Here is a 19,474-nt window from a genome sequence, read left to right on the forward strand (position 1 = left end):
GCGCGGCTGACTGGGGTACCTGAGGTGTGGGGCTGTGGGCAGTTTGTGCAGAGTGCGAAGTGGCCTGGTCTTGTGGATACTGAAGGAGCTCACATTTACCGAGTGCTCGCCATGCCCTGGTATCCTGAGCGCTTTACATGGATTGCCTCCTTCAGTCCCCAGAAGCGCCATGAGGTGTGTGCACTCATCATCTCCAACCTGCAGGAGCAGAAGTGGACCTTCAACGTCGCCCTGGCTGTGGCTCCCACACAGCCTGGCTGCGGAGCCCTGTAGGTGGGCGCTTCCTGCCCTTGCCCGAGCCCCACTAGAATCCTGGGGCCCTGGGCCACAGGGGTCTTGACGGGTCCCGCATCTACTGCCTTCCCTAAATGGGGACGGCAGCGTGACACTGTGGTCCTGTATGCGCTGACCTGGCTGTTCTGATGAACCTGCCCCAGGTGTGGGAGTCAGGCAGGGAAGAAGCATCAGCCTCGAAGCCTGGCTTTCTGTCTTCAGGACATTCCATAGAGGTGACGGTGTTGACAGGTATTGGGAAACACAAGTTTTCCTCCCCAGTGCATCTGTCCCTGTTTATTTAGGATGTGGTAAACATTTGGTCGTCATCCTGGCTTAATTAAGTAGAAAAAAAAGTCAGTACTCTAGAATTTTGGTACATTTCAAATATGTTTTATTACTTTTCTTTTTGCCTTAGAAAGAATATCAAACCTGCATGCAATGCTAATGGTTTCTGACATTTACATAGCATATGACACAATAGTGCAACACGGCACATACTGAAGGGACATGTGTAGAGGGGGCCTTCCTAAGAGTATATTTACAAAGCGAAAGGCGTGTGGTCATCTTAAAGAGGGCTGCACCAAAGGAGGACTGCACTGTCTTAACACTGAAGAATTACGTGGGGAATCACAGATTGCTTTAGTACTGCATGTTCCATTGTCATGAGGAAAAGAAACATGCTTTGAAGGTTTTCCCTCGTCAACAGCATGTGTCTGTAGCTGTACATTGTACGTGTATTTGTATATTTTTAAGTTTTCTCCTAAGATTTTCGCTACAGCATCAGTAACTTCACGTGGTTTTGAAGCAGTGAAACTTTCACAAACGCTCAGGTTGGAGAGAAGACCCAAGGACCATTCCTTAAGGACCTTCCTTAAGGACCATTTATTTGCCTCGCCGTCCCAGGATCTTGGAAATGTTTCCTAGAATGTGTAAAAATTAACCCCGGGGATGAAGCACATTTCTCTGGCAGCCAAACTTGAGTTCCTCAAAGAACAGATGCAGAGAGATCTGCTCCTGCTTGCCCGACAATTGGGGCCATTGGGGCCGCTGCTGAGTCCCCCTGAGGCTGTGACCGACCATGAGCCCAGGAGAGCTTGTGGCCGCTGTGCCGAGGCGCCAGGACCTCTGAGCGGAAGCTTCCCGCGCTAGGAAGGGAGCAACGCTGCTATGAAATGTCTCAAACAAGTTCCCTGTTCCTCCTAGGTGCTTATAAAGCTCAGATGTATAGTGATGTCTGGACAAATACAAAAAAGCATTTTTTTTTTTTTAATAAAGGAAAGGCATGAGTTTCTCCCCTCTTCGGTAAAAAGCAGTTTGTGATGAAATCTGGAACACAAGAGAGAAGGGTCTCACATCTGGAAGCCTTTTGCACACAGCTATAAAATGTAAAAACTGACCCCCGGTAAAAAGTGCTTTGTAACGATATTTAATTTGTGTCTTATGCCTGTGAGAAAGAAAGGGTTTGTTTTTTTAATCTGCAAAGTCCTTTGCTTGTGTCCCAACCGGTGTGAAGCTTTCCCATCAGGGATTTTTCACCCTATTCTTCGTAGACCCTGGGAAGAGAAAACACCCATGTCAGTGGCTCAGGATGAGGCAGGAAACGCACAGGCCGGTGTCTGAGCTTCTCTGCACCTGGCCTGGGGAGTGCCTCTCCCAGGACCGCAGGAGCCCAGGAGAAGCAGGGGACACTTCAGAGGAGGCCATCACATGGGCGTAAAAGCTCACCTGAACCTGGCTTTGTCCTTTCTACACAGCCTCCACCTCTGCAGTTTCTTTTTATCTTCAAAGCTCTAGGAAGCAAACCCTCTTGGTATATGAGGAAACTGAGAAACAAGAGACTGAAAGTCTGCCCAACGAACACTGAATGTCGATGGTGGGAAAGACCTCTGTCTCCGGCGTGGATGGGGGGAGGGGCAGAGGCATCCCTCCCCTCCATTTAGGCTTGTGTCTTTCTTTGTATTTAGCCCAAGAATACATGTTCTCCAGAAAAAATGCCAGTTCCAGAAGCTGCTGCCTGAAGACTGAAGGGCGGTTAGTGAGGCTGGGGCTGTCACAGAGGCCCGTGGCTCAAGGTCACTTCCTCTAGTAGTCGTCAGGCCTGTGAGCACTCACAAGCTGACTTCCCCCTCACCTCCCCAACCATCTCTGTTTAGATACTTAAATCCCTTCCTTTCTGCCGCATGGCTGCCGTGGGACCACATGTCACATCCAGGTCGTCCACTGCTCCTTCCGCCTCGTTCCTGATTTCTGAGTAATTATGCCCTGAAATCAGGTGCCTGCTGCTGCTGCTTCTGGTGGCAGCCGGAAGCTCTGGCTCTGAGCTCCTGGAAGCCCTCTAGTCTCGCCCCACAGCCTGGGCCGGCCGCTGCCTTCTCTTGTCTCTACTCTAGGTTCAGCATTCTCTCTCTCTCTCTCTGTCTCTGCAAAGAGGACTTCAAGATGGTTCCTTTATCTCCACAAAGACATTTTCAACCTGTACAGAGGGAGGGGAGGCGAGGAGGACAAGGGAATGCCCACATCCTCTCCCAGGACACCTCAGCATTCCAAGAAGGAGGGATGAACTCATTTTGTAAGGAAGTGATGGGAGGCCTGGTAGCAGAGGTGCCCTTACTGCTCTCATCTATGGATTTTGCAGGGACAAAAAGAGCGGGGCTGCATGGACCCAGGCTTGCCTCCTTTTCATCAAAGCTGTGGCCCCAGGTGGAGGGGTCGGGGGGGCAAAGGCTGGATCTCCCAGCAACCTGATGAAGACTTGCTAGCGCCTCTGTGAACCGGCCCTGCAGTCAGCCTCGTTCCACTTTTGATGACGCAGGGCCCGGAGGGTGACTGGACAGGAGGTGTCCTGTGCTTGTCATGTGAGCTGCCTGCCCTGACCAGAAAGAGGGCTTCATTTCCAGTAGATTTATGGAAAATAATCTCTTGCTCTCATCACTTTCTATTTCAAGCAATTGTGGATGAGGCAGTTTTGGAGGCAGCACAAAAGGCTCAGATACTGGAGTTGGGCCCAAGTGTCAGCTGTGGGAGAGCTGGCCGTGGGCTGAGCTTAGGGAGGTGCTGGGGGTGGCAGGGAGGAGGGGCGATGGGAGGGTGGCGTGGGTACCCGCTGGAGGGAGGGGAAGGTGACGCCAGGAGACCTAGCTTCCTGACTAGTGCTCCCAGACAAGTCACTCCCCCCAACTTAGCCTCTGTTCCCCCCTCTGCGGGATGAGGTGCAGGCACCAGCTCCTGAGGGACTCACCTGTGTGTGTGTGTACGTGTATGTGCACGCTTCCCTGGTCATGCTCTGCAGATTCAGGTGTAAACAGGCTCTGAGTGTGTGAGGAGTGGGTCTGCTCCAGGACAGGCTCACCTTTATGTAGCACAGGGGAGCCAGGAACTTGCCTCCCCCTCTGAGGGCAGACATGGGACCCCAGGAGATCAGAGAGGGCAAGCCATTTTCTGATAATGGGGAAACAGCCCAGACAGGGTTGGGGTTAGGGGTCTAGTTCAGGACTCTGGTCATTCGGCCACTGCTGTCCCCTGAGGGTAAGAGCGGCTCTGATTTTAGAGGGTCAAACCCAAGGTCCCTCCCTGCACCTGCACAGGAAGGAGTTTATCAGGCTTCTGGGCAACAGGGGGCATGGGGCACCCTGAGGGGAGACTACGTTGTTGGCAAGGAGTTGTCATCATCTTATGGTTGTACCCACAGTTTTATAGTTAATAAACCCAGTCACTTAAGCAGTTGTGTTTCACCAAACCGCACAAATCACTGAGAGAGCCATGCTGGGCATTCGCCCAGCCATTTGACAGAGGGAAATTGGGGGTCAGAAAACTTAAGTTACTTAAATAAGGAGAGGAATTAGGACTATCCTAACTTCATAAAAGTTAGAATGAGACAATCTTTAGTTCACAAAAGGATCAATTTTCGATGCTTACTATTGTCCAAGAGAGCAATAAGTGTAGCAGTAAGTTAAGTGGTGAGTTCCTCGTCCCTGGGAGTATGTAAGCCATGTCTGGGTATCTGCTTGCTGTGGCAACTGTAGTGGGTGTTCATGCCTTAGATGGGGCTAGATGACCTAGAAGGGGCCTAGACTCTGGATCTGGTAGCATGGTGGGAAGGAAGGTGAGGGGCAGTGGAGCATACCTGCGCTTCTCATTCCAGGCGTTGTACCACTTGATGAACCGCTTGGTGCTCTGCAGCTTGGGGTGCAGGCAGTGCTCCTGACCCCGGTACCTGGACACGCTCTTGGTGGTGATGCTGAAATGGAGCAGGATGGGATGGAGGATTGAGAAGCCTGAATGACAGCCCCTCAGTGTGGCCTGTGGGTGGCCCTGGTCTGTCCCAATCAGAGCACTGAGAGACTGTGGCCTCCTCCCTCCTTTCAAGGAAGCCTACCCATATGCTCGCTCCCTGGCTCTTTGGAAGGTTCAGGTTGTCCCCTTAATCTGACTCCACGTTCGGGTCTAACCCTGTGCAGAGTGATGGGCTCTCACTTTTTCCCCTGGAGCCCCCAAAGTCTGGGATAGTCCCCCACCCCCAAGCCTACCCCCATGCAGGGTGTTGCCCACAGCACTGATGGCTGCCTTGGGGAACGAAGGTCAGAGGACTCTTCCAGCTCCTCTGAACCTGGGATTGAGAGGTGGAGAGAGCTAATGCCAGCGAAGTATGCATGCCAAGACCTCATCCTTGGATGTGAGGAGCTCCATGGCAGGGCTTGGATGTGCTGTGGTCTCTGTCTGATCTTTCAAACCCTAGTTCCCCTGACCCTCTGCAGATTGTTCTGGGGCTGGGCATTTGTTGACCCTAAAGCTAAGTCTTGTTGACTTTGAAGCCCATTTTGATTCCTGAGCATGAAGTCCCAGTTATCTCACCCTTGGGCAGGAAAATAAGACTGCCCTTCAGGTCTCTATCAGCCAGTGTTCCAACACCAGTGGAGGTCTAGCCATGTGGTAGAGAAGTAGGTGGCTTTGTACAGAGCGTAGGGCCTGGGTTTGAATCCCAGGTCTGTCTGTGGGACCTTGGGTAGCCTCTCTGAACCTAGTTTGCCCATCCATAAAATGGGTATAATAATAGGACCTACCTCTTAGGGTTACTGGGATGATTAAAGATATAATCTATGCAGAGTGCCTAGCACAATGAATAGTTACTGTTATTAGCAATTGTCATGGAAGATGGGATGGTCAAGAAGAAGCCTTAGTGTGTGAGGTCCAGCCTGGGAGGGGGGAGGAAGGGAGAGGCTGCTGCCCAGAACTGCTATGCCCCTCTCAGCCAGGGCTGGGCCAGGGTGGCAGGAGTTCAGAGGAAGCTTCTGGGTGGGGGAGGAATGACGGTGTTCAAGAATGAGGGCCCACCTAGCGAACATGGAAAAGTGGAAGGTGAGAGGTGAGGATGTCACTCCTTGGGAGGTCACACGCAGGAGTGAGGTATGGTGGTGGACTGGCTGCTGGGGTGTGGGCTGAGGGGGCAAAAAGGGGCAGCTGGAGGTTGGGGTGGAGAGGGAGGGAGAGAGAGAGGTCAGCCAGCACCCCATAGGCTCCTAACAGTGAAGTGTCAGGTTGCCTGGGCCAAGTTCTGGAAAGGAGCAGGGTCGCCATGAACTCTGAGTCTCCCAGTTGATGGGGAGAGGAAATCGAATCTTGCTACCCGAATGGGGGCAGAATATTTCTGGGCAACCTGTTCTCTTCCCTCCCCTGTGCTCTGAGTTTCCAGGGCCCTCACCATGGCCTAAGCCTCCCAGGGCAGGGACAGGTCTTGTGGTAATGCCAGGTGACTGGGCTCTGCCTTCGCTGGCCCTCTCTATGAGACCTGTGGCTCCCTGGGTCCCTCCTGCTAGGTCTCAAGTGTGGGGCTGGGCTTCAGAGTAGAGTCCAGGTCCCCTCCCCCATAGTACCTAGTCGCTCTGCAGGAATTTAGCCCATGCTTTGCTCTCTGCCTGCAGTGCTGCTTTTGCACTTGGAATAAAAGGCCATGGCCAAGCCAGATAAAAATCCCCTCCTCCGTAAGGTCAGCGTACAGGCTGAGGATCCCAAATCCTGAAGGTTGGGACAGCAGGGGAGGACTCTCAGCTCTCCCACCACAGTGTTCAAATGCTCAGTCATAACACGGGGACTTTGAAACTTGGTGGTGGGGTGAAGACATGAGGATTTCTGCCCCCAGCAATTGGGCAGAAATTCTGGGTCCTGTGTGCTTGTCCTCAGTGGTTCTGGGATACCGAGGGTTTCAGCAATAACTCAGGGGGTATGTGAAACAAGTTGCCCCTTCTAGAATCTTGGCTCTACTGTATCCTTCTGAGTGCAAGGACTCCCACTTACAAAGCAAGCTGCACCCCAAGCCTCATCAGAGATTTCTAGGTGACTCAGGGTGAACTGGAAAACTTCCTTTAGTTCAGCTTTGGGGCTAAAAACCGGCTTTGGGAAAAAGCACTGGTCCCTCGTGTGATCTGGAGAGTCTTAGGAGCTTGAGAGGGGAGAAGACCTCCAGCCCATCAGGGATGGGGGTAGGGTTCTGGGTATGGGGTGGAGGTTTAGAAGAGGGTGACTGTGTGCGGATCTCATGAGACCCCTGCAAGTTTTCACAAGGCTATGTAAAGCCTTCTCATGCACTTGCCTGGCTGTCAGTTTCCTCTCTATTCTGAAAAGTATAGCCACGAAAAAGGGCAAGCCTGTTTACTGAGGGTTCTGTCCTTTTGAGATGTCACTGCACCTCATACCCTGCTCCTCCTTTGCTGCAAGGACTCAACAGCTCAGCTTGGTGTGTGGAGCATTTTTCAGCACTGAGAGGAGTGCAAAGTTAACGTCCCGTCATTCTCACCCCAAGAGAGCTGAGAACCCTGAGGGGCTTGTAGCTCCTCCCTCAGCTGTGTGACCTCTAGCTCCCACCCAAAAGGACTTTCTAGCAGTTTTTCTGGACCTGGGTCTGCAAGGCAAGGGGCAGGGCAAAGGGGCAGGGACAGGAGGCTCATTTAGGTGCCCAGGAAGGAAGGCAGAGGGGTTTAGCTCAGGCCGAGTGATTTTCTGAATTCCCCTAACTTCAGCCTGACTGTGCAGACCCCAGGTGGCAGTTGCGGGGGAGGGGGTGGTGGTGGGAGCTGCCTTTGCAGACACTGTGCGGAGGCCTTTGGGCCAGCGGGGCCAGTGAATGGAAGGCACTTGCCCAGACTGAGAATAAAGTGTGTCCTGTTTCTGGGGGAGGGGAAGAGGGGCCAATGGTCCGTGGCAGATATTTGGTAGCTGCTTTGCCAAGGGCTCCCTTCCTGGCCAAGAGCGTATTGATGGGGAAACAGTGGTGCTGGCCTCAAGTGGTTAATTGGGAAGGCAGAGAGCAAGGAAACGCAGTGTTCTCTCGCTCTGCCCCACTTTTTAAAATATTCCCTGCATCCCCACCAAGCAGGGCTTCACCCTCATGGCACGTTAATTCCAACAGAGCCCTTTCCACAAGACTGCTTAGGAACCCACAGGAGTCCAGCTGGTGTTGGGAGAGTGAGGATCGGTCTCAAAATGGAATCGCTAGAAGCCAAAAACCAGACGGCCATGGTCCCCTGATCAGAAAAAGGCCCTGTAAGGAGGTTCTGAGGACGTCAGACAATGTTTGCTTTAATTCTCTCTCCAGTAACAGGAAGGCAGCAAGCCTCACAGTTTGGGTTCCAGTTTAATAGTTCTGGGTGTATTCTGAGTGATTTCAATCTGGGTGTTCTAAGTTGGCACACGGAAGCCATTTAACCCTTGATCACCCTAGAAAGGTGGGCAGTGCAACCCCTAGGCTACCCATTCGAATCCTAGCAAGGGTGAACTCCTCGGAGAGGCTGTTTCCGGAGCACAGTACCGTGACCCTTTTTTCAAACTCTCTTCCAGACTGCCGTGCCAGCGTCCTAAGGACTTGCTAGGCAATTACAGAGCCTCCGCCAAGGCCTTGACAAAGGCTGAGAGAAAGGCTTGTTAGCCCGACCCAGCCCCAAGCTGCACCGCAGCACCCGGGTAAGGGCTGCGCGCACACGCTCAAGGCGAAGAGTGAGAACTCACATAACCATTTTCTCCTCGCAGTGCGGGTACTTTGGCTTCATTTCCAGCTTCTTCACGTCGCTGTAGCGGATCTTGGGTCCCTTCCGGGAGCACTTGCATTTGGACCCTGCGAGAGAGCGCGCGGGGGGCTGCTCAGTTGCGTGAGGGGTCTCCTTCGCAACTCATTGACCACCCTCGGTGCCCACCCAGAACCCCAGGGATCCCGGGAAGCTTAGCAGTTGGCGTTGGGGGTTCCCCAGGATGGGCCGGGCTGGCGCCAAGGGACCTCCCAGGCACTCACCGTCCACGCGCGCGGCGCACAGCGCCAGGAGCAGCAGGAGCAGCGCTGCCGTCAGGATCCTCATGCTGGCCGAGGGGCACGGCGCGGGAGCAGGGACTCGGGGAGGGCGCCCGCGCGTCCGTCGCCGGGCTTGGCTCTTTCTGCCCGGAGCGCGCCTCCCGGCTCCACTCGCTCCTGCTGCGCCCGTCGGTGGGAGCCTCGCGGCTGTGGCACCCCGCAGCGCTCTGCGCTCGGCTCTGGGCTCTCTCCACGGTCTCCCTCCGCCCGCCCAGGCCTCTTTTAAATCCGCTCCGAGCTCATTAATATGCAGAACCACTCGGTGACTCACTGAGATTTCTCAACGCGGTGGGGGGGGGGGCGGAGACCTTCCCCGCCCGCCGCCCGCCCCGGACCGCGATCGCAGCAGCGCACACTCGGAGCCACGCGCGCACTTGCACGTTCAGACTCACATCCGCTACCCTCTCGCTCTCACACACGCTCTCTTTCATACACTTGCACACCCAGGCTCCAGCACGCACACAGAGCCAGAGCCAGTGCTCGGGCGCCACTTGATGGTGGCGAGGCTGCTTAAGGGCACTGCTTTTATGATTCGCGTGGTTCCCTCTGGCCTGCCGTTGTGAGCCGCTGGGAGACCCAGGCCCGAGGCCCAGATTCCCGAGGAGACTTGAAAGGGTTTTGGGGCAGGTGCCAGGTGTGAGTGCCAGCAGGCCTGACTCCTAGAGCGTGAGCTGTCCCTGTTGGGCCAGCAGCCCTGGTGGCCAGAGCACAAGGCCAGGTTTGGAGGGTGGTCGCCGCAGGATGTGCAGCAGCAAAGCCATGGCCTGTGGTCCCTGGAGCTGGCTCAGAGAGTGTGTGTGTGGGGAGCTTTGGCTAATCTGAAAGGAAGGCTTCCAAAAGTCTGTGGGCCTGTGGGCGGGTGGGGAGAACCAGGCGGGTGGCTCTCTTCACTGTCACATCATTCTTCAAAGTTAGGCAGTGGCTGGGCAGGGAGACGTGACAATGGTAACCATCTGGATGAAGTCCATGTTCTAGACATTGTGCCAGGATGTGTGGTGTGGTGGTGTGGGCCCAGGCATGGTGACAGAAATTCCTGCTCCGCTACTTACCAGTGCAAGTGACTTAGCCACTCTGCACCTTGGTCTCATCGTCTATACAGTGTGAGTAGTCACAGTGCAGCTGTGAGAATTCCATAAGCTCATACCTAGAAAGTGTTTGAGAGCCTGACTAGCTGTTGGTGCCCTGCAAATATTACTTATTGGCATCATTATTTTATACACATCTATTATATACTATACATACATATATAGTGAATATATATAGTATACATACTGTATATACATATATATAGTATATATGTTTATATATATATATAATTTTGTTTTTTACAAGTCCCTTTACAAGTTGGTATTTTAATTTCTTTACTTGATGGGCACTGGAACAGGCTCAGAGAGAAGAAATAACTTTCCCAAGATCACACAGCCAGGAGGCAGGTGACTGGGCCAGGAGGGGCCCTGGTCGTGTGGCTGCAGAACTGGGGCTCCTGTCCCTGGGCCATCTGACTTCCTTCAGGCATGTGTGCCCTTCACTTTTTGGTGAAGCACTTCCTTGAAAGACCCAGAAACAGGAGGTGGAGTGTGCCAGACTCCGAGGGTCCCTGGGCTTGGCTTCCAGACCAGACCAGACCTGGAGCCAGGGCAGAAGCTGCCAGGTTCTGCCAGCTCACACAGCTCTGTGCTGTCAGCCCAGCGGCCCCCCTGGGAGCTCAAGTGCCAGGGAGGATCCTGGGGTGATGGGATGGGCAGGCTGCTGAGGATTAGAGTGGGAAGAATCTCTGCTGTCTCTTCCTACTTGGAGAGCCTTGGCTGCCTTGAGGGGAAGCTGAGCCATGAAGAGCCAGCAGAGCCCGTGAATTGGCTTCAGGCCATGTCCTGAGTCCTGTGCAAACAGTTGTAACTATACTTAAAGCAAGGCCAACAGATGGACACTTGGGTTTATGCAGAGGATAAGTGCAAGGGAGTGATTTTGGCATTTACGTTAATTTTTTAAAGTTTAAAATTATTTTTTCTTGGTACAAAATTAGCATGTTTGTTACAGAAAACACAGCAGAAGAAAACATAAAAAATACACACACAATTCCACCCACTCAGCAATCTACACCAAGATGCTACAGTGTTATCTTTGCAAACCCTTCTGTCTTTGCTTACATGCAAGTGCACAAATGGGATCAGCATGCATGTCCTGTTTAATAACTGGCTTGTTTTACCTATTGCTATATCAACAGCATTGTTCCATGTGACTGGTTGTGCTTCTACAATATCTCTTTTAATGGTATTGTTTGAGGCCATATAGTATAATGGCTAAGAGCTTGGTGTCTAGAGTCAGACTGTCTGGGTGTGAATCCTAGCTGTGTGACCTTGGCTTGTAACCTAATCCTTTTAGGTATTAATTTTCTCATCTGTGAGATGGGAATGGTAATGGTACCTACAGCATAGTGAGAGTTAAATAAGATGGTGCATATAAAGCTTTTAAGGTGGTCTGTTGCACAGAGTAAGTGCTCAGTAAGGGCTATTAGGGGCTTCCCTGGTGGCGCAGTAGTTGAGAATCTGCCTGCCAATGCAGGGGACACGGGTTCGAGCCCTGGTCTGGGAGGATCCCACATGCCACGGAGCAACTGGGCCCGTGAGCCACAATTGCTGAGCCTGCGCGTCTGGAGCCTGTGCTCCGCAACAGGAGAGGCCGCGATGGTGAGAGGCCCGCGCACCGCGATGAAGGGTGGTCCCCGCTTGCCGCAACTGGAGGGGGCCCTCGCGCAGAGACGAAGACTCAACACAGTCATAAATAAATAAATAAAAGAACGTGAATTTCTTTAAAAAAAAAAAAAATAAGGGCTATTAGTATTTTGGTTGCAGTGTATTCCATTGTACAGATGCACCATAATTACTTTAAGTAATTACTCCCTGCTGGACATTTGGATTATTTTGAATGATATATTTTTACAAGCAGTGCTGTGTGACAGATATTCTTGTAGCTTGGTTTTGCAGTAGCCCTTTTTTAATTTAATTTAATTTTTTTTATTTTTAGTTTATTTATTTAGTTTTTTGGCTGTGTTGGGTCTTCGTTTCTGTGCGAGGGCTTTCTCTAGTTGTGGCAAGCGGGGGCCACTCTTCATCGCGGTATGCGGGCCTCTCACTATCGCGGCCTCTCTTGTTGCGGAGCGCAGGCTCAGTATTTGTGGCTCACGGGCCTAGTTGCTCCGTGGCATGTGGGATCTTCCCAGAGCAGGGCTCGAACCCGTGTCCCCTGCCTTAGCAGGCAGACTCTCAACCACTGCGCCACCAGGGAAGCCCTGCAGTAGCCCTTTAAAACTTGAATTACGTCTCAGAAATAGAATCACTGGGCCATGGGGCATGCGCATTTTAAGGCTTTTAACAAATTGCCCTCCAAAAAATATAGTACTTTGTTATTCTGCAAAAGGAATTTCTTCCTTCCTTCCTTTCTTTCTTTCTCTTTCTTTCTCTTTCTTTCTTTCTGTCTTTCTTTCTCTCTCTCTCTCTCTCTTTTTTAAATTTTTTGGCTGCGTTGGGTAGCAGGGGCTACTCTTCGTTGTGGTGCGCGGGCTTCTCACTGCGGTGGCTTCTCTTGTTGCTCTAGGCCGCGCAGGCTTCAGTAGTTGTGGTGCGCGGGCTCAGTAGCTCTGCGGCATGTGGGCAGACTCTCAACCACTGCGCCACCAGGAAGTCCCAGGAATTTCTTTAATACCAAGCTTTGGCAGAACATGTGAAATATATATCTATATATTTAACAATGTTATTTTTATCACATTTGTTTCAAGAATATGCTGATTAATTAAGTGGGATCTAACAGCACTAAGGATCATGGGTGCTGTGCTGTAATAGGAAAAAGTAGTTGACCCTAAAAATAGGGACCAATGTTTCCCAACTTCCTGGGCCAGACCAGAGGTCAGACATTCCAGTGTTTTGTCCCCATTTGTAAGCCTTACTCTATGTATGCTCATCTTTGGTTTGCAAAATACAGCCGTTGTATCTTTGCAAACAGAGCTTATCCCCGTTTGTGTGAGCAATTCTGGGGCTGTGGGTCTAGAAGAGGATGGGGGTCCCTGCTGCTGGTGGGTCTGTGGGTGAAGCTGCTCAACTGGGAGAGGGAAGGGGGGCTTGACCCTGACTTCAGGCACAGACTTTCTACTGAGCTCAAATGGGGAGTCTTTGAGTAGGTGGAGGTTCACATGGGTGAGGTAGTTCTTTGCACGTACAATGGCACCACGTGGTTCAAGTGGATCCCAGGGGTATAGTGAAGGACTACACATGTGTCCTGCCCTCTGGAGCACAATGCAGTGTGTATGCGTGTGTGTATGTGTGACGGTGCCAGAAGCTATTTACAGTCCTGCTGGGTTCTATGGAAGAGGTAGATGCAAGGTGTGGGGGGCACAGAGGAGGAAGGAAGTAGAAGTAGGAAGCCATTCCTTGAGGGCTGAGACCCTGGGGATTTGCATATTTGTCGTGTTCACGTTGATTAAGCACCCACTGCATACCAGGTTCTGTGCAGCGTGCCAGGGATTTACGAAGAGCAGAGGCAGGCGTGTGCCTGTCCCAAAGGAGCACAGAGTCTAGTGGAGAAGATAGACATTAATCAAATGACCAGAGACACCCATGAGATTACCCCAGAGCTAGGTGTGATGGAGGGAAGCTGGTGTTATGAGACTCACCAGGGGATCTGACCAAGGAGGTGCCCATTGGGTTGGCATCTGAAGGATGAGAAGGAGTTCACCAGTTGACAATGGGAGGGAGGGCATTCCTGCCCCTTTACAGTCCCTGCTCCTCACACAATGATCTTCTGGGGGACCCCCTGCTCAAAGCCCTTCTGGCTCCTGATCTCACCCAGAGTCCCACTCAAGTCCCCAGCAGGGCTCTATGGGGCCTTGTGACCAGCATCTACCCCTCTCCCCATGGCTGTGCTCCACCACACTGCCTTGTCTCATCCCTCAGACATGCCCAACCTGTCCCCATCTCAGCATCTTTCTGCTTGCTGGCCCCTCTGCCCAAACTGCTTCCCTAGCCAGATGTTGGTGTGTGGCCCTCTTCTCCTTACTGAAACCTCAGCTCGAATATTCACTCTTTAGACCCCATCGCACTAGCATCCCTGCCCCGCCCCCCCCACCCCCCCAGCAGTCACTCTCTGCGCCGTTGACCGATTTTAATTTTTACACTGTATGTACAACTTCACATTGTGCTATTTTCATGTTTGTTCTGGAGTGTATTGTGGGTCATCCTCTGATCTCCTCGTTCTGTGAAGTAGGTACTGGGTCTGTCTTGCTTGTCCTTTGTGCCTGCAGCAGTGTGTGGTACATAGTAGGGGCTCATTCCATATCTTTTAAGTAAATTTAAAAAAGCATGTTTCAGGAAAAAGCCCAGGGGTGTGAGAGAGCACTGCTGAATTCAGGCTGTGTAGACTACAAGGTCATGGGTGTGTGTGTGTGTGTGTGTGTGTGTGTGTGTGTAGGGGGTGGATAAGGGTGGCAATTGGCAAGGCCACGTTCCCAGGAAAGCCAGTTCTTCCCCAGGGCATTGGCTTTAGAAAAGAGGTCACTGAGAGGAGGAGGAGGTGAATGAGCAGGCATGTGGCTTTCAAGGAAACCCCGCAGGTATCTGGACACCACCTCCTAGGTCTACTGAGAATTTGCATCTTGATGGGTCAAGGCTGGTCTCCTGCCCTGGGAGCTGGGAGACATTTGGATTCCTCTCCGCCCCACCCCAGTTCTTCCCAGGACTGAACTTCTCAGAGTGGGGAGTCCCTTTGTGCTTCCCTGACGGTACAGGGCCATCCTAGACTCCAGAACTGGAAGGGACTGACACCCCATCTAGCCATTATTGTACAGATGAGGAAGCTGAGGTCCAGAAATGGGGTGACTTCACACAAGCCTACCAGAGCATGAATGTCACCCTGGTCCTGCCCCCAACTTCTTAGAACATAGTGAGATCCTGGGCTCCAGAGACCTGTCTGGTCCTGTCACCACTCATTACATGTGGGGAACCTCAAAATACCTGCTCCTATTGGGTAGTATAGCTGCTGGCTGAATGCAAGCCTGGTGGGTGCCCCTTCCTCTCTAGCCGCCCCCTCTGCTGGAGGTCTGCATGCTTCTCTCGGAGAGTCCAACCTATGGAACCTGGGGCAGTCAGCTGCCTCATCTTTGCTGGTTCTTCTTTAGCACAGTCCTGCATACTGATCCCCTTCCCAGGGCCTTGCTCTGAGGTGGAGGGGATGTAGGGCTAAGGTCCCCCAAGTTCATTACGCTTGGAATGTTTAGGGAACCTGAGCAACATAAGGCCAGAGGAAATGGTGCAGGGCATAGCCAGGCGGTGTTGAATTAGGCTCCAGGCAGCCCTGTGGCAGCAGAGGGTTAACTGAGGGTGCTGCGGATTCCCCGAAACACACGAGAAAATGCTTGCAGCAAATATGACAAACCAACAATTAGCATTTATTCATTCAGTACTACCTCACTGAAGACAAGCATCTTTACTCTATTAAGAATGCCAGCAAAGATATTTTCAAAGAAGGCCCTAATGTATAAATGAGCAAAGGACATCAAAGGACAATTCACGGGGAAAAAAGAAAGAAAAGCAGTTATTAACCAACTCATAAAAAATGTACATCCTCATTAACAATCACGGAAAAGCACATTAATGCTGTAGTATCATGGCAACTTTGTTTTGGTCCTGCTCAATAATGAAATATTTATTTTAAATAGTAACATCCAAAGCTGCAAATTGAGGAAAGGCCACTTAACCTTTACTGGTGGGACAAGATTTGGGGAAACCATATTTATAGTATGTATCCAGAAGGTTTGAAGTAAACTATTTCATCCTTTTAATCCACTTCAGAAAATCTATTTTAAAAGTTGGTAAAGGAGCAATGCCACGTGCAAAGATATTCCATGTTAAAAATAGTTAACCTGAATGCCCAACACTGGGGGAATTGGTTAAGTAAACAATGAAAGCTTTAAATGAAATATTATACTGGTATGAAGACTCATGATTACAGAATCTGTGGAATTCCATGGAGTAAATGCTTATGCAGTAAGTAGAGACAACATAAGGTCATGTAAACACTGTGACTGCAAGTATGTAAAACAGCAACCGCTGTATAAAGGATGGCAAAGAAAGAGATACAAACGTCTTTCTTTTTGAGTGGTAGGACTCTGGGCATCGTTTAAAAGCTTCTCTCCTTGCTTTCCAATTTATTCGAATGTTCGTATTATAAAGGGAACGCAGGAGCATTCACTCGAAACAGTGAGGCCTGGGGCAGCCTTAACTCCATTTGGCAGTCCCCCATGGTGGGCGATGGGCATGTCTGCCCAGTAGCTGGCACCGCAGAAGAGGCACGTGGAGTCCTCGGCGGTGCAGATGAGCACTGCGCTGAGGGCCCAGGCCCCATCTGCAGGGCTGTCCCTGCTTCGCTTGGCATGGCTCACTGACCTGTCCCAGCAGGCCTCCCCCTGCCTTGTTCTGCCTCGCCTGATCACTGCTTCCTGTTGGCAGCGGGGTCCTAGCTTCTGTGGAGGTCCTGCCAAACCTTGTCTCCCGACGCGGGTCCCGGCGCTGCCCCCAAGCCTGCGCTGCCCCTGAGCCCCTGCCGGCCTCCAGCCACACCCTTGCCCTCTATTCTTCAGTTCCTGGAAAGCTCTAAGTTGCTTCCCAACTCAAGGCCTTTGCTGGCTGCCTGCTCTGCGCAGACTCCTGCCTTTGTCCCTGAGCCAGACGGGTTGCTGTTTTACCTCACGAATCTGCAAAGAGGCCGTTTCACAGGGACACCTTCCCTGACTGGGCACATCTGCCCCTCCCCGCCCCTCCCCTGTCCCAGTCTGGGAGAGCCCATGGCCGTCAGCATGCTCCATAGCCCCATTTTCTCTTTAGTACAACCCCTCACATCTACTAGTCTCCTTCAAGGTTCTCCCTATCAGTCTGCGAGCTCCGAAGGGGAGAGCGGCTGTCCTGTGTCCTTCTCATTTACTTCAGTTCCCCAGCACCAGCTCAGGGCCTGGCACACGGTAGGTGCTCAGTGCATGAATGGATGATGAATAAATTAATGTGTATCACAGTTAACTGCAGTCTAGTGAGTTCTGGCTTAGAATCCTAGACTACCCCTGTGCCTCTGCTTCCTCATCTTTAAAAAGAGGATAGTAATAATAATATTACAAATGGACTGTGGTGAGAGTTAAATGAACTAACATAGGACAAGCACGGAGCATAGTGTTTTGCTGCATAGTCAGTGCTCCGTAATTGTCTGTTCTTGTTTTATTTTATTATTATTATTATTAAATCTCCTAGACTCACCCGCCCACCCCCAATCTGTGGGTTTGCTTGGCTAATTCCTTTTGCTTTATATGTATAAAATGCTTATATAACATTTACTCTGTCAAGGACTGTTCTAAATGCTACACAAATATTAATTTATTTAATCCTCATAATAACCACATCACGTACGTTATACCCACTTTACAGATGGGAAACCGAGGCACAGAGAAGGTAAGAAGCTTGCCCAAGATAACTGGCAAGTAGCAGAACTGATCTTTGACTCCAAGCAGTCTAGCTCTACAGACCTGCTCAGAACAGCCACATGCTGTCTCCTAGGGGGAGGGAATGGGGAAATACACCCTCATCTTTTGCCCAGGCCTCACCACTGCTTTCCTCTCCCTGTGCTGCTGGCCTCTGGTCCTGAGCTCTTCTCCTTGGAGGGTATCCCAGAGTTCCCATCCAGCTGGGGTTGCCAGGTTTAGCAAACACAAATACAGGATGCCCATGCAATATTTGGGGGCACATTTATACTAAAAAAGTGTTCATTGTTTATTGGAAATTCAAATTTAACTGAGATTCCTGTATTTTAACTGGTCACCCTATATCTAGCACCAGAGGGTGGCAGCATGGTTTTGGGCCACTCAAAGTGGTGGTTTCAGACACACAGACGTGGAGTGCCCTGGGGTCTGCCATGGTAGGGGTGGGAAGGGGACGGATAGGCACAATTGTGAACTCTCTTGGAGGGCAGAGTGGGCCTTCAGGCTCTTGTGGAGAAGGAGGAAGATTTCATACAGGCAGATGATGATCAAGGAGGACCTTACAGGTGGAGGCAACAGTTTAAGCAACGGCTCAGGGAAGGTCAAGGGCACGCTAGTCAACAGAGCACGGAGAGTGCAGGGCAGGGATTGCGGTGGGGGAGGGTTGGAAGACTGAATACGTAGATCATGGCCAAATTGTGCAGGGCCTTGGGGGGGGTGCTGAGGAGTCTGGGCTTCATCACCTGGGTCATACGGTCATAAGGATCCACTGGGGAACGTCAAGCAGGAGGGCTATGTTGATTAGGTTTTGCCTCTTAGGAAGATCTGTTGGGTAAAGAAGGGATGACAGAGCTGGAGGTGGGAGGCAAGAGAAACCTTGGTCAAGGGAAGTCCTTGCCCAAAGGGCAGGGGATAAGCACGTTGTATACTTATTCCTGGAATTCTTTGCCTTCTCCTGAAAAAAGTAATGCATAGAGGGAGAATAAAAGATGGTTCTCAGTCCTGTTTGTTATCCAGAGGGAGATGTTTGTGATATTGGTGTTTTCATTTCTACCAACCCTCTGTCAGTGGGTCTCTAGCGCCCAGAGGAAGGAGCACAGCAGAAGGAAGGATGTGATTGGGTCTGGGGTGAGGGTGGGGTTGTTCCTAATTTGCTTCTAAATCAGTGTCTCAGGCAGATGCAGGAGGACAAGGTCGAAGGTGTTGCTCAGAGGATGTACCTGCCAGGTGAACATTAGCCTTAATTAATCTTATGTGAAGAACACTCTTCAAGCAACTGTCTGAGATACATTGCAGTTTTCTGTCTTAGCAACTAGTCATTGCTTCTGAACACATACAGGTTCCTAACTGTGAGCGATTTAAGGCTGTAAAAGAATTGTCATAAACAGCTCCCTGGAGGCAAGAGCACGCCCCAGATTTTAAGCACATAATGGAATCATATCAAAAAGCATGGAGGGGCGGCAGGAACCATAAATCCTCCAAGTGCAAAATCTGTCTATTGTGAAACTTGTGCTGAAGGGAAACCAGATGTGGATGCTGGGGAGAGAGGCAGCAGGAGGGATCGAGGCAGCGGGAGCTCTTGGGGCTGGAGATGCAGAGGAAAGGGCCCTGTGCACAGGGAGATGCCGCCCACTGAGAGCTGGCAGAGGCTCAGACCTGGGAAGCAGGGCAGGTTTGCCCCGGTTTGTGTGACTAGGGGGTCTGGCATCAAAGGGAAAAGGCAGAGGCTGAAGGTAACAGTGCTTGCTGCTGCTTCTTCAGCTGGACCAACACAAGCATTTTATAAGCTTTTCCAGAATTTGTGCCGTTGAAGACACAACACTTGGAGCAGTTCTTTAACAATGGGTTTGAAATATTACAAAAAGACTAACTTTGTTTATCATGTAGAGGAAAAGAGTAACCAACATGTGGAAATCCCTTTGGATGGGGTAAAAGTGTGTTTGCCCTAGTGGTCCTCCTTGGCCTGAGATGGAGGAGGGGGGATATATTTTATTCTGATGTGCCAAGTCCTTTGACAACATCAAGGTAAACACTTGCTGAGCACCCACTCTGTGCCAGGCACCGTGCGGGGCTGCAGGGGCTGCAAGGAGTCTGGCGGCTCCCCAAGATGCCTGCGGTGGAGGAGACCAAAGGCCAGCAGGTCGGGAGGAATCCTTGAAATGGGCTCCTGACATGAGTTCTGATTTCAGAGGGGACGATGGGGCAGTCCCATTCAGAGAATGGGCAGGAGAGCTGTCGTAGAGTACGTAGGCTTGAAATGGACCTTGAAGGGTAAGAGGGATTTATACAGGCAGAGAAGGGGTGACAGAAGGGTGGGCCACAGTGACAGAACAGCAGCGGTAAAGGCCTGGAGG

At 51.3% G+C, this 19,474-nt stretch overlaps 1 protein-coding gene across 1 annotated transcript; it reads right to left on the bottom strand.

The window, feature by feature from the left end:
• Window positions 1–650: 650 nt before the first annotated feature.
• CXCL14 (C-X-C motif chemokine ligand 14) lies at window positions 651–8,857 on the bottom strand. The gene is made up of 4 exons (XM_036848669.1): window positions 8,555–8,857; window positions 8,275–8,380; window positions 4,400–4,513; window positions 651–1,829 (listed from the first exon to the last, which is right to left on the bottom strand). The coding sequence occupies exons 1-4, from the start codon at window positions 8,616–8,618 to the stop codon at window positions 1,814–1,816; spliced, it is 300 nt and encodes a 99-aa protein (XP_036704564.1). The 5' UTR covers window positions 8,619–8,857; the 3' UTR covers window positions 651–1,813.
• Window positions 8,858–19,474: the final 10,617 nt, after the last annotated feature.

Source organism: Balaenoptera musculus, chromosome 3 (genome assembly GCF_009873245.2).
Source record: "Balaenoptera musculus isolate JJ_BM4_2016_0621 chromosome 3, mBalMus1.pri.v3, whole genome shotgun sequence".
Taxonomy (NCBI): domain Eukaryota; kingdom Metazoa; phylum Chordata; class Mammalia; order Artiodactyla; family Balaenopteridae; genus Balaenoptera; species Balaenoptera musculus.

Bases quoted from the DNA above. Each gene is read 5' to 3' on its own strand.
- CXCL14 (XM_036848669.1), bottom strand. From the start codon at position 8,618: ATGAGGATCCTGACGGCAGCGCTGCTCCTGCTGCTCCTGGCGCTGTGC. The intron at 8,381-8,554 runs GTGAGTGCCTGG...GCTCTCTCGCAG, and splicing joins GTGCGCCGCGCGCGTGGACG to GGTCCAAATGCAAGTGCTCC. The intron at 4,514-8,274 runs GTGAGTTCTCAC...GCTCCATTTCAG, and splicing joins TGCGAGGAGAAAATGGTTAT to CATCACCACCAAGAGCGTGT.